Source organism: Schistocerca cancellata, chromosome 10 (assembly GCF_023864275.1).
Source record: "Schistocerca cancellata isolate TAMUIC-IGC-003103 chromosome 10, iqSchCanc2.1, whole genome shotgun sequence".
Taxonomy (NCBI): domain Eukaryota; kingdom Metazoa; phylum Arthropoda; class Insecta; order Orthoptera; family Acrididae; genus Schistocerca; species Schistocerca cancellata.
Window position 1 is genome coordinate 99,920,556 of NC_064635.1, and position 13,796 is coordinate 99,934,351.

Sequence of the window (13,796 nt, forward strand, 5' to 3'; positions counted from 1 at the left end):
GGGTTAGGAATGCATTATCAGTTTAGCCTCGGTTGCAATTGTCAGTTCTCACAGTTCTACTTGCCGCAAATTTACTGCAGTAGTGTGTGTCAAATTGTATTTCTTGATCAAGTAGACACTGGTGTCCACGTAACTGGGTACAGTACCCTGCTCATTATTCTCTAGAAGCCAATAATGATTACCGCTGTCTCGTGGTCCCAATATACGGAAATACAGAAGACCACTGCCAGATAGTTATACGAATAAAGGGCAATAGAAATACAAGAGAAATGCCATGAGTATTACTCGAAGATTTCTGAAACTCATTAAAGGTCTGAAGCTTTGTAACGAGTCAAGAAGGTAGTCACACCCTTGACACCTCTGCCAACTTTATTCACAGACACAATCACTGCTATGTCCTTGAATTCTCAATTCTTGAAATAAACCGTACATTGTGTATATAATTATCTTTCTTTTTGTTTATAATTGAATATTGGTTTACAACTAGATTTTATTTCTAATTCTTGTTGTAGGACAACTACCCTGCAGCAGTCAGCATCCTCATGGTGCACCGAGTTCACATTTACACTGTGACATAACATATCTGCAAGCACCCTAAATTTTATTATATTTTCCTTTTTCTTTCCCAAAACATTGAGAAATAAGGGACATGTATGAATAAAGATGGAGTAAGCAGCTTTATTCCACGTGATTTCCATTTTTATTTTTTAATGTGAACTGGCCCAGCAGTTGGTAGGTGAGCTGCATAAGGTGTGAGGCTCTGCTGTGTCTGCCGACAGCCTTACGCAGTCTATATGTCAAGTAACAGGTTGAGAAACATGTAGGAAATACTAAAGATCTTCTCAATATACTGTCAATGACCAGTCTGTCTACCTTAATAAATAAATGAGGAAAAAAGGCCAAAACTAGTGGCAAAACAGGGAAGTTTTACTTAACACATTTATGGTAATAAGCCACTTATAACTGCACTTATCTTAACATGTAGGCCTCAAAAGAGCAAATCTACAACACGTTAAGGTTGAAAGTCACTAAATCATTTCCGAAATCAACTACGTTTGGCTATTTGTAGTAAATAATGCTGTTGTTTTAGTGTATTTTATGCTATTGTTAATGCACTAGTAAAATGGGGCAATACTTCATTAAAACATACACTGTGTACAGCACAAAAGTGCACAGTCAGGCTAATAAATTCTGTCCACAGTCCTTAAAACTCTTGCAGTCAACTATGCCAACAATCACGCTACAAAATACAGCTTTACATCTTCCAAATGCATTTGCTCGCTACTTACGTCCACAGTAAATATTAACAGTGTGTTTTCTGTACATGTTGAAAGCGATGTTACCATGAAGGAAGCACATGGAAAAAACATCATAGTTGCACATGTGTTGTAAGATGAAATCTCTGTTTCATTTACAGCAGACTGCACCACCAAGAACCTGATGGGGAAGTACCATACTTAAATAAAACACACGCACTTACAACAGCATCAAAACTTCTATATCAATAATGAATATTTTGGGAAAGTGTAGCCATTCAGATGCATGTGTGGTTACGTTCATTCTGCTGAAGTTAGTTCTGGAGGATGATACGGTCCAAAATCTTGGCAACATTTTCAGTCTTGTTTATGTGTGTGTTGCCCACTCTTGCCTCAACTAAACAGTAAGTTGTTATCTTTATCTACTCCTTCCATTATTTATATTTCACCAAGCACTTTCCATGATAACATTTAAATAGAAGTCATCCACATGGACTATCACTACCTAATCATACACACAGTGCTAAAGTTTACTTTGAACAACTAACATAATCATTATGAGGTGCCATCAATATTCTATTTGAATTCTGCCTGCAGTTCTCAATTGTGCAAGCAGCAGCACTGAGTACACCAAGTACAGACGACAATGTAGTCAATGCTTAATTACAGTATACAACACATTTCTGTCCATGGCTTCTTCAACTTGTTCACTTGCTGTAAGTCACAGAAGCTGGGTGCCACAGCCAGTTCCTAACAGCAGTCAAAAGGCATCTGACTTGTATACATGACATAATGTGATGCTGAGTGTTCTTATGAAGTTATGTGCACCAGTGAATGCAGATAAATATTGAACACCAATACAATGACAAGTAATGTGAGTTTCAACTGCTCAGAAAAACTTTTCTATGACTTCATTACCAAGTAAACTACTGAAAGATTCAAACACACCTGATTTTGGATCCATTGGGGCCAAACTACATTGTACATCAATAAAGCAGCATTATTTCAGACTGAAGGCATTTTCTACTATAAAGGAACTCTCTAAGTTAAAATCTTATAGACAATACAATTAAGTGGAACTTCCAGACAAATATTAAATGACTATGCTGTAATTCCTCGCTACACTGATTCCAATTCAGGAGTCCACAGACAAAACTGCATAGTTATTGTAAAACCCGTTTATGTGCCTCCATTAGCTACTGTTATGATGTGCGAAATTTTAAAAATTTGCCCACATAGCAGAAAGAATGTTACCCCTTTTCAGTGCCAAGGAAACTGTATCAGAACAAAAACGATTCACACACCATTATAAAAGCTTTTAATTATTTTCTTCAAAATTAGAATAGCAGCTGTCAAGTTAACAGGCAAGCCTGCAAGGCAGGTAAGTGCAGTAAAGCCACACACTTAACAAACATATAATGATTGCAGGAATTGTTATCATGTATAAGTACTCTTAAACATCATGTCCAATTCACCTGTAAGTTTATAACTTCTAATAACACCATCACGACAAGCAGTGTATATTTTTTTGCCATCAGAACAAATGCCATATATAGGATCAAAGTCAGAACCAGTAAACTGAAGTCTTCTGGCAGTAGATTCATTGTCTTGTGCAACACTCCTGTAGCATATGCATGTGCCATCAGCCCTGCCAACAAATACAGCACCACTATCAAGAGTCAACAGACTGAGGACAGGGCTACACGATTCCATTAATGTCAGGATACATTCTGATGTTTTTAAGTTGTAAAGGTGAATGCTGCCATCCTGGCACCCAACTAAGACATTACTTTTTGTATGAAATTTAACGCTATTTACGGCAGATGGGCTTTTAACCGAGAAAAATTTCTTCTTACTATAAACTGAAACGCAGCAAACAATGCCACTTTCACATCCAACCAATAAAATCTTATTTTGTGTACCAACTTCATGTTCCTGCAACGGATCAGTGCGTTCTCCAAGGTCCAAGCCCTCCTCTGCGACCGAAATATTGCAGCAATTTATGTCTCCATCCAACTTGACAACCGTACCAAGACATGCTGCCTGTCCACAGCTCCAGAGCTTCGCCGTGCCATCTTTCGAAACAGAAATAATGTTCTTTCCTTTGTCGACGATGCAGAAGTCTGTCACTGCTGCTGTGTGTCCACGCAGGGTCACAGGGCACTGTCCAGTCTCTGCAGACCAAATTTTCAACACCATGTCAGCACCGCCCGAGAGAACGACAATTCCTGAAGGAAACAACGCACACTTATAAACATCTCCTGCATGACCTTCCAGCACACGCCTTACATCTCCCGTGCTTGTCTCCCAAACGAGTAACTTGTTTTCTGTACAAACGGAGACGCCCAAACCGCCAGGAGAAACATCTAATGAAACAACGCTCTTCTTGTGAATGTTCACGAACTCTGAGTCAGGAGATTTGAAGAAACACACGGTGTTAGATTCAGGATGGGTTACCTGAATTACAGTAGCAGATATCCTATTAACGGAGAGTTCATTAGGCGTAACTTCAAATGCTTTCCCATCCCTTCCTACGTTTTTAATCGTACACTGTATGCTAGTTTCCCCAATGTATTTGAAACTACACCATGCAGTACCATTTTCATTTTGCAAGGCAATGTTCCAATCATTTTGTATAGCAATATGTGGTATTTTCCTATTCGCTGGCATTATAAGAAGTTTACGTCAATACCTCCACAAACTACACCAGTTCAGTTTATTTATGCTATTCAGTATTCATATACAGTATACACACACCAAACACACTGGCTGGTACAACCTACCAACCGCCAAATGAAAACATAGTTTAGTCACAGTACACAGTTGCCAATCGACACAGCTTATGAGTCTATCGAATTTAAGTCGAACGATCCATCGAAAGATAATGGAATGGATTCCGACTCATACATTACGTTTACTTGCGGCGACACATCTTCCAAACGACGAAACCCGAATTTCGGCAACCGTTTTTCGCTGTCGTGTTTACATGTTAAGGTCTGAAGTGGATCTGCTAGCTCAGTTAAATATGGCGCCAGGAAAACAGCAGTTACAGTCTCTGATTTAGTCAGCATAATCGCCATCTCTCTTCAATTACTCGAGGTATAAAGAGTTTCAGTCTGATATTTCTACTTATCCTTCACTGTACAAAAGCCACTCCGTCCATATTAGCAGAAAATTTTTAAAAACAAAACAACACGTTCCAAAGCCGGTTGCATTTAATTGGGGGCGAAAATCGATTGCGGAATTGGATACCGGCAACTGGAAGCGGATTTCCAGAATCGATTTTGAAGTGATGACCAATAAAACGCGGTATTGGGAAATCGGTTTACGAATTCTGTTATTGGGAGCCCCATGTAAACGGGGTGAGAGCATCGAGGTACGCAGAGTCCCCAGAAAATACTTTTCTTTGTAATATAGGGCTGTTAGCATCCTGCATGTACCTGAAGATTAAACTAAAAATCCGTGTAACGATATAACTATCTTGCTAATTCCAACAATTAGACGTCAAATTTCTGTAAAACTTTAAAGCTGAGTTCGCAGTTATCGACCCGAATCGGTACAGGTTATATGTTTCATAAATTCTGAGGTTTGATGGGTAATTTTATTGTTTCTGTTGCTGATAATGTGTGTCTAACGCTTTCTGTTCTTAGGTTATCCTTGATCTTTTTTACAGGGTCTGCTGAAGGTAGTGACCGAAAAATGAAAAAAGCTAGAAGGTACTTATGCGATCCACGCGGTATTATTCACAAAAGCCAATCAATAGTTCAGCACCTAAACGCAGTGTAGCCATCTGATGATGGAAAAACATCCTAATAGCCGGTAATGGGGAAAAAAATCAACTTTTTTGGGAATGTGACACCAGGTTGATGACTGGCAGCTATTTTCAAACATGTAAAATCTGTCTGTTGGTCACACTGAATCCAAACTGTGGCCACTGGCCACAGTCAGGTAGGGACAGAAAGGAATGTTATAGGGGCGTTGCTGTTTACAGTATATATAAATCATCTAGTTAATAACATCGGAATTTCCATGAGTTTATTCATGGAAGATACTGTAGTGTACAGTTTTTTTACAAAGACAAGGAAAAGCTTCTCTAGTTTTGAATCGCCAGAAGTCCATAGGAGTCGGTCGACTTCGGTCACGTTTTGTGACTAGACTCTAGCGACAGCGAAACACGGGAAGTGACGTAATTCACAGAAGTTACCACATCCAGTTGAAGGCGTTGCGAGTATTAACGTAGAAGACGAAATTTTTGCCGGGCAGAAAGATCTGTGTTTGTTTTTGTTTTCGTCAAGGTGGTATACTCGCGTGGTGTCGTGATTTCTAAGAGGCGAAAAGTGGAACGCAAAATTGTTGGTTCCCATACAATATAAATGTATAGGTTTTGTTTAATACTGTGATATGTGTACTCAAGCTGCACGTGTTGTTGTACCTATGAACGTTATAAACGGCAGATTTAGCTCCGTAACTGTGTTGTATGCAACTTAATACTGTTGTAGTGGCTGTTGGAAGGATTCTTCAAACGTAACTCTCGTTTAAACATGTTGAGGTGTTAAGTAATGGAATTGTTGAATTTTATTTTTATTCACTGAAGTATATAGCGATGAAGGTCGCTTAAAACAGGGAGAGAAATGCAGCAAAACTGGAGATACTGTGGGAAATTTGCATTTGCAAAACAAGATGCTGAAATAGCAGGTGCCGGCCGGGGTGGCCAAGCGGTTAAAGGCGCTGCAGTCTGGAACCGCGCGACCGCTACGGTCGCAGGTTCAAATCCTGCCTCGGGCATGGATGTGTGTGATGTCCTTAGGTTAGTTAGTTTTAAGTAGTTCTAAGTTTTAGGGGACTGATGACCTTAGAAGTTAAGTCCCATAGCGCTCAGAGCCATTTTTTTGAAATAGCAGGCAAGGATTCATATGAATGTCTCGCCTGACGTTCAGAAAACTCACAAATCAAATCAGTGTTTAGTAAATTCACTCTTCATTATTAATCATAAGTACCACTAGGGTGTAAATGGTTTAGTATGTAAGTATTAGAATTTCAGTGTTAGAATGGACAGTTTTTAGATCTTAGCTGCACTGCTTAGAAAGAAAATGCTGTAGGACACACTGAATAAAAATATGCTGTTTTTATGGGCCAGTACAGCGAGAAAGATCTCGTAAGTGCAAAGCATGCAGTACTGGCCTTATAGGATTGAACCAAAAACATGCAAACTCTGAACAAATGTTCCAACAGTAATTAAGTTTCATTCTTGATAATGTAGTCCTGTTTTTTTGCCAATTGTCAGTCATTGCCTCTTCACTATTTCCTACCTGAGGCTAACTTAAGGTTATTCACACAAGGTCAGGTGCTGATGCTACACCCATCTGCTTTGACCCGTAATGTCATGGTGAGCCTTGATGTTTTTGAGTCTTTGTGTTTGTAGGTTGTGTGTTGTTGTATTTGGTGGCTCTCCGTCGTGCTGTATGTTTGTTAGCGAGTAGTTTGACTTGAATTAAATTTTTCATGTTGGTATTTTGTAAGAATTTGTGCTGGCTTCCTGTTGAGTTACGTTGAATTTGCATATTTTAGCTGATGGATTCATTCTTGTGTTTGGAAATATTAATGCCATGCGTGGGTCGACTGAAGCGTCCGATATCACCCTTCAGCTTTGACCCGTGATGTAAGGCTGTTGTGGTGTGTGACGTCATCATATCGCGGAGTTTGGTTTGTGAGTGTGCTGTGTCGTGTTGCGGTTCGTGGTGCCCTCTGGTGGTGTGTTTAGGGGTTTTGTGTTGTGTGGTGTAATGGGTTCATTTTGGTCTTACTGATTATAGTGGCTGGTTCGCATTTTGGCTGTTTAGAGTGGAATTGGTTTTAGTAAGTTAACAATTTAGTGGTTTTGTGTGAAAGTTATTGTAGTTCTGTTCGCTGTAGGTTGTATGTTAATGTGAGTAAATGCATTTGTTGGTGGTCTTGTTAGGTATGGATATGACCGATAAAATAGTGTGCAACTCCATGCTATGATGTGCGCAACTCAGTTGGAGCTGATCAAATTTCCACAGCTTTTTGGGTTGATTGCGGAGGTGGTAAAGTGTGCTGTCTGTTGGAAGGAAATGACATTGGCAAAAGTTTAGGTGTCTCGGACCAGGGACGGTTATACATGGCGGTGCCGTAGGGATAACACATGGCACTCCATACGTTATGGTTCCTGGTTCAAGAAGTCTAGGTTGTGCATGCGCGAGATTGTGTTGTTGACGTATTACTTTTGTTATGGACCCTCTCCAGGTTGCGCGCATGAGACTGGCGTGAGAGGAGTGTGCTTGATTGGTTTTCGTTTTGGCGTGAAGTATGTTCCGAGTTTATTAAGTACAGAGGGAAGTTGGGTGGGCCTGAGGTTTTTGTGGAGGTAGACGAATCGCAGTTTGGGAAAAGGGAGTATGGCAAGGGTAAGTCTGTGGTTGGCCTCTGGGTGTGTGGGGCTGTTGTACTGGGGGGTGGATGTGCGGAGTGTGTTTTCAGGGTTGTGGAGGGGATGTTGAAGGTGGAATTAGTGGGTTTAATTGAGTTTATAGAACTGGGTTCCACTGTAGTTTCAGATGCTTTTTCTTCTTATAGGGGATTGGGTGAGAGGGGGTACAATCAGTTAGTTTACAGTTTAAAAATTATATGACGGGGGCTTGTATGAATACTATAGAGGGGATGTGGGGGGCCATTAAGTCATTTCTTGGGAGGGGGAAGAGGCGCTCTTCCAACCTTCAGTCTCATATACACTCCTGGAAATTGAAATAAGAACACCGTGAATTCATTGTCCCAGGAAGGGGAAACTTCATTGACACATTCCTGGGGTCAGATACATCACATGATCACACTGACAGAACCACAGGCACATAGACACAGGCAACAGAGCATGCACAATGTCGGCACTAGTACAGTGTATATCCACCTTTCGCAGCAATGCAGGCTGCTATTCTCCCATGGAGACGATCATAGAGATGCTGGATGTAGTCCTGTGGAACGGCATGCCATGCCATTTCCACCTGGCGCCTCAGTTGGACCAGTGTTCATGCTGGACGTGCAGACCGCGTGAGACGACGCTTCATCCAGTCCCAAACATGCTCAATGGGGGACAGATCCGGAGATCTTGCTGGCCAGGGTAGTTGACTTACACCTTCTAGAGCACGTTGGGTGGCACGGGATACATGCGGACGTGCATTGTCCTGTTGGAACAGCAAGTTCCCTTGCCGGTCTAGGAATGGTAGAACGATGGGTTCGATGACGGTTTGGATGTACCGTGCACTATTCAGTGTCCCCTCGACGATCACCAGTGGTGTACGGCCAGTGTAGGAGATCGCTACCCACACCATGATGCTGGGTGTTGGCCCTGTGTGCCTCGGTCGTATGCAGTCCTGATTGTGGCGCTCACCTGCACGGCGCCAAACATGCATACGACCATCATTGGCACCAAGGCAGAAGCGACTCTCATCACTGAAGACGACACGTCTCCATTCGTCCCTCCATTCACGCCTGTCACGACACCACTGGAGGCGGGCTGCACGATGTTGGGGCGTGAGCGGAAGACGGCCTAACGGTGTGCGGGACCGTAGCCCAGCTTCATGGAGATGGTTGCGAATGGTCCTCGCCGATACCCCAGGAGCAACAGTGTCCCTAATTTGCTGGGAAGTGGCGGTGCGGTCCCCTACGGCACTGCGTAGGATCCTACGGTCTTGGCGTGCATCCGTGCGTCGCTGCGGTCCGGTCCCAGGTCGACGGGCACGTGCGCCACTGGTGACAACATCGATGTACTGTGGAGACCTCACGCCCCACGTGTTGAGCAATTCGGCGGTACGTCCACCCGGCCTCCCGCATGCCCACTATACGCTCTCGCTCGAAGTCCGTCAACTGCACATACGGTTCACGTCCACGCTGTCGCGGCATGCTACCAATGTTAAAGACTGCGATGGAGCTCCGTATGCCACGGCAAGCTGGCTGACACTGACGGCGGCGGTGCACAAATGCTGCGCAGCTAGCACCATTCGACGGCCAACACCGCAGTTCCTGGTGTGTCCGCTGTGCCGTGCGTGTGATCATTGCTTGTACAGCCCTCTCGCAGTGTCCGGAGCAAGTATGGTGGGTCTGACACACCGGTGTCAATGTGTTCTTTTTTCCATTTCCAGGAGTGTACATGAGTACTGTTGGCAGAAGTGTGTCCCTGATGGCTATTGGGTTTTTTAAGGGCTATTAGTAAGATGTACAGGCCGAAGGTGGTTAGTTAGGGAGGTTTGGGTGAGTGGGGAGGGGGGGGGTTAGTTGTTACTATATAGGTCAAGGGAAGTGTTCGATTCCAATTTGTGGGATTGGGAGCTGCTGTTTACCTATACAGGTCAAGGGAAGTGTTCGATTCCAGTCTGTGGGACCGGGAGCTGCTGTTGATTTATATAGGTCAGGGTGAATTGAAATTTGCAACACCATGTTTTAGAGTGGTTGATTCCTGGTATCGTGGGCTTTGTTGGTGCTGTGTAGCTCAAGTGAAAATTGCGGTGAGTTTTGGAGTTCTGTATTGGTTACTGTAATTGAGGTCTTCATCTGAGATATGAGTCATGTGAAATTTACAACACCAATAGTTTTCATTTTTATAATTTTTTTTGTTAATTTTTGGGAATTTGGTGTGCTTGATTGCTGAATATTTGTTTTGCAGTGATGTCATTATTCTTACTGTCGTTTATTTAGTTTGTCCTCTTCATTTGGTTGTCCTGTTAGTTTCATTCTATTGCTAGAGTTAAATACTTCACATGCTATTTATGTTTGTTCGCAGGTGTAATGAGTGATGTCGTGGTCACCATATTTTGTGTGTTTGAAAGAGTGTACACCATGTTGATGGCATTACTGGTCAAAACAGGCAGGTGGAGTCATGACTTTATGCCAATCTACCTTTTATGATTGAGAAGTAGATCACTTTATATAAACTCATTTTGTTCTTCAGATATAGTTTGTGTTTTGATTAGTTAAAAATAATGCTGTGTTCCAAAGACCATTGGTCTGTTTCTATCAAGATGGTTTAGATTACTTTGGATTTACACTCTGTGTCTTTGTTTATGGGTATATACTGGCTATTTACAGGTTACCAGCTAGCTTATTGGCTGAAAAGTAATGATAATGAACATATTGGTCTTTGTCACTGCTCATGTTACTGTTACAGAATGTTTACATCTACTTCTAAATAGCACAAGCAATCATCATAGTCTTTTTATACCACAAGGCTTTTGCTAAATATCCATCTTTAGAGTAGAAGTTGACAGAAGAAGCAATTTCAGTTCAGATTTAAATTTTTGTAAAGGTTTACAGCAGCCAGTTGCCTTTGGTTTTATTGTTCAGTTTCTATTTACCATGACTGGTTGTAAATTAACAAGTGATTTATCATCAGATGGTACATATTTATTGCATATTTGCAGCATTCTTGTGGCTCATTTAGTTATGGCAAGAGAACGAAATGTGGTTAGAAGTATTATGTACAGTTCACGCCTGGCCACAGTTGCGCAACTCCAACAAAGCTGCAAACATGCAACTCCAACAAAGCTGCAAACATGCAATAAATATGTACCATCTGATGATAGTAATTCAAAACTGGTCTTGGTAAATAAAGATAAAAATATTACAAAAGGTGTTGGACAGTAATTTCTGGACAGCTTAGTGGGACAATAATACAAAACTTTTGTGGCTATTGTTGAATGCTTTTGTGAACCTTTGGCAAACTTAGTGATAAACAATTGTGTTTTCTTCTAAATTTTGATTAAAATAACCTCTTGGTTGCCGACAGACAGCTATGGTGGCGCAGGGTTGTTTGTTATATACATCATTCCACATACTTAAAATGAGCAGGAGCTGCACATGCAATGCAAATAGAACAAAACAAACATTCAGATTACTCTTATTGTTATCATTGTCAGCAGCCGTGGGAAGTATATCAGTGGGGGGCAACAGTTGGCTCTCGCCTTCCTGTGCATCGTACTGAAGCTGAGAAAGCTGAGTGTTGCCAAAAAAATCAGTCATTAGAACGGGCACATAGGTGTCAAGGAAGAACGACAGTTGGCTGACTCTTAGCCACTGCCATAATCACAGAGTTATTTTAATCAAGGTGTAGTGTGGTTGTGAAAAAAATCAGTACAACCTGAAATTTGATCTGCACTATCAATACAAGACAGAAATATAACTTTTCTCTAAACTTTGTATCCTTAACTAGGATTTAACAAAGTTATGTACTATGGTATGATGATATTTGAGAAGCTCCCATCTAACATACAACAAGTAATTAGTTGTCTCAGCAAATTCAAAGGAAGATTTAAAACATATCTCATTAGTGACTCCTTCCGCTGATTATCTTAGTGCAAGGATTTGATTCCTTCTTTAGGTGGATGGCAGGTAGTGTGTTGTAAACTGTCCTACATAATTACATATTTAGGTTACTGTTTTCTTTGAAAAAATACTTGATTAATGAAGTAAATATTAAGTTTCTTGTAAGACATTCTGCATCTACCTAATATAACTGAAGTAGCAGCAGCTTTCTTTCTAATTCACTAGAACACATTTAACTGGCATAAACAGAACTAGCATTAAGCAGTATTGTGATAGTTTCCTGTTAATATAGTGTACAGCTTAGTTGTGGTTGTCTTTTGTTAATGTTTACCTTCACTTGCTCCCTGTAGGTTCACCTTCTTGGTGGTAGAGTAGAAGAAATTTCTATTCTTGTTCACCTTCTGGTGGGATGTACAGAATATGATGAATGAGTAAAATAAATTTCTATTCTTTTGAAATTGTCATGGTTTATTTAGTCAAACCATGTTAGTAAATGTATATAATGTGAGGGTGTTATTAGAATGCTTAATGCCTTGAACACACACCTACATAATGACTGTCGGTAAATCCATAGCATCACTATCTTCAACTGCCAAGTTGCAATGTGAATGCAATACATGATCAGATTAGCTGATTATATGTTCCACCTTTTAACAACTTAATATGTGTTCAAATGTAGGAGTTTTTACTCCTAGGTACTTCATTTGAAATTGATTTGCACGTCATTGGCGACAGCCTGGTGTATTCTACATACAAAATTCGTGTTACTGATTAGTATATACTAATTCTTTTCTAATTTGACATGCTGGGATGTTATTCTAATTTGACATCTACTGGCGTTATTCTACTTATGTTTGTTCTTTCCATTACTGCCAGGTTCTATCAAAAAATATTCAATAATTCATTCAATATATCTTTGATTTATTTTCAGAAGCCCATTGCAAATGCAGTACCACAACAGAGTGACTACAGGATTGCACAACCAAACGTTCTCTGCCACCACCCTATATTTTCTAGGATGGTTATTAGGGATAGGCAACAGCCAGTACCCGAGATCATCACTTTTATTTTACCATCTGTGCCAAATTAATGTGTCTGGTAATATATTAATGTTGTCACTGTCTGTAGTAGTATCATAGATACACTTTAAGAAAGTGTAATGGTTTACATCCCACTGTCATAAACCGTTTATTGACATGGATGACACTTGTATCTCTTGTGTTGGAGTTACTGTTGCAATGAATGTGATTTTTTAGTATGACATGTTATAAACAACTGCAGTAAAATAAATATGTTTATTGCAAAAGGAGTTATGTCTTTTACATATGTTGTACTGTCCCATTTTATATGTGTGTTGTTCACAATCTGTGTGTGTGTACTGTGAACTATTAGACATCAACTGTATTAGGTATATTAGTGACATGTGAAATTTCCTGCCGGACTGCAACTTGAGCCTCATCAAAGATTCACTGTGTATATGTTTATAATAAGGTATAATGAGCCAATTGTAACACATTCGGCCAGTGATGGCATTTGTTCAGATCTTTTTCTTTGATTCTTTCCACACGTCACCGCTCCTCAGCTTGTAACTTCAGATTGATCAGTCTGTGAGAGTACATAATGGGCTATGGAAATGAACACTTATTTACAACTGTTTCTTCTAGATATGTTCAATTTGGTCTGACCTTTCGGATGTGACATGATCTTGAAGAAATAAAACAAGTAGTAACAGTTGTGACAAGGGCTTCATTTATAAAAAAGAAGAGGTACCAGTACTGTGACTTACCAGAGGTATCGGTATGTCATACCATCACAAATCGAGCACTGGTTATAACAACAAAAGCAGTTTGGTTTAAAATAGTTATGCCAGTAACTGTACCTGGATTGCTTTCTTCTCACAGCAATGGGGGAAAAAAAAAGATTTATGTTTGACAGTATTATGAAAAGGATAGTTGCTACCCACAATATAGTGGAGTTGCTGATTCGCAGATAGGCACAACAAAAAGACTGTCAAACACAGCTTTTGGCTAAACAGGTCTTCATTAGATTTAGACCACACAAACGCAACACGCTCAGACGTGGCCACAGTCTCTGGCTGCTAAGGCAAGACTTTGAGCATCTTGCACTGCACATTCTGGCCTTGGCAACTAGAGACTGTGGTCAGGTATGTGTGTTTGTGTTTATGCACACTGCCACTGCCACCTAAAGAAA

At 40.7% G+C, this 13,796-nt stretch overlaps 1 protein-coding gene across 1 annotated transcript; it reads right to left on the bottom strand.

Moving 5' to 3' along the window:
* Window positions 1-1,298: 1,298 nt before the first annotated feature.
* LOC126106635 (proteasomal ATPase-associated factor 1-like) lies at window positions 1,299-4,085 on the bottom strand. The gene has a single exon (XM_049912990.1). It carries the CDS (start codon window positions 3,924-3,926, stop codon window positions 2,694-2,696), a length of 1,233 nt encoding a protein of 410 aa, XP_049768947.1. The 5' UTR covers window positions 3,927-4,085; the 3' UTR covers window positions 1,299-2,693.
* Between the last annotated feature and the right edge of the window lie 9,711 nt (window positions 4,086-13,796).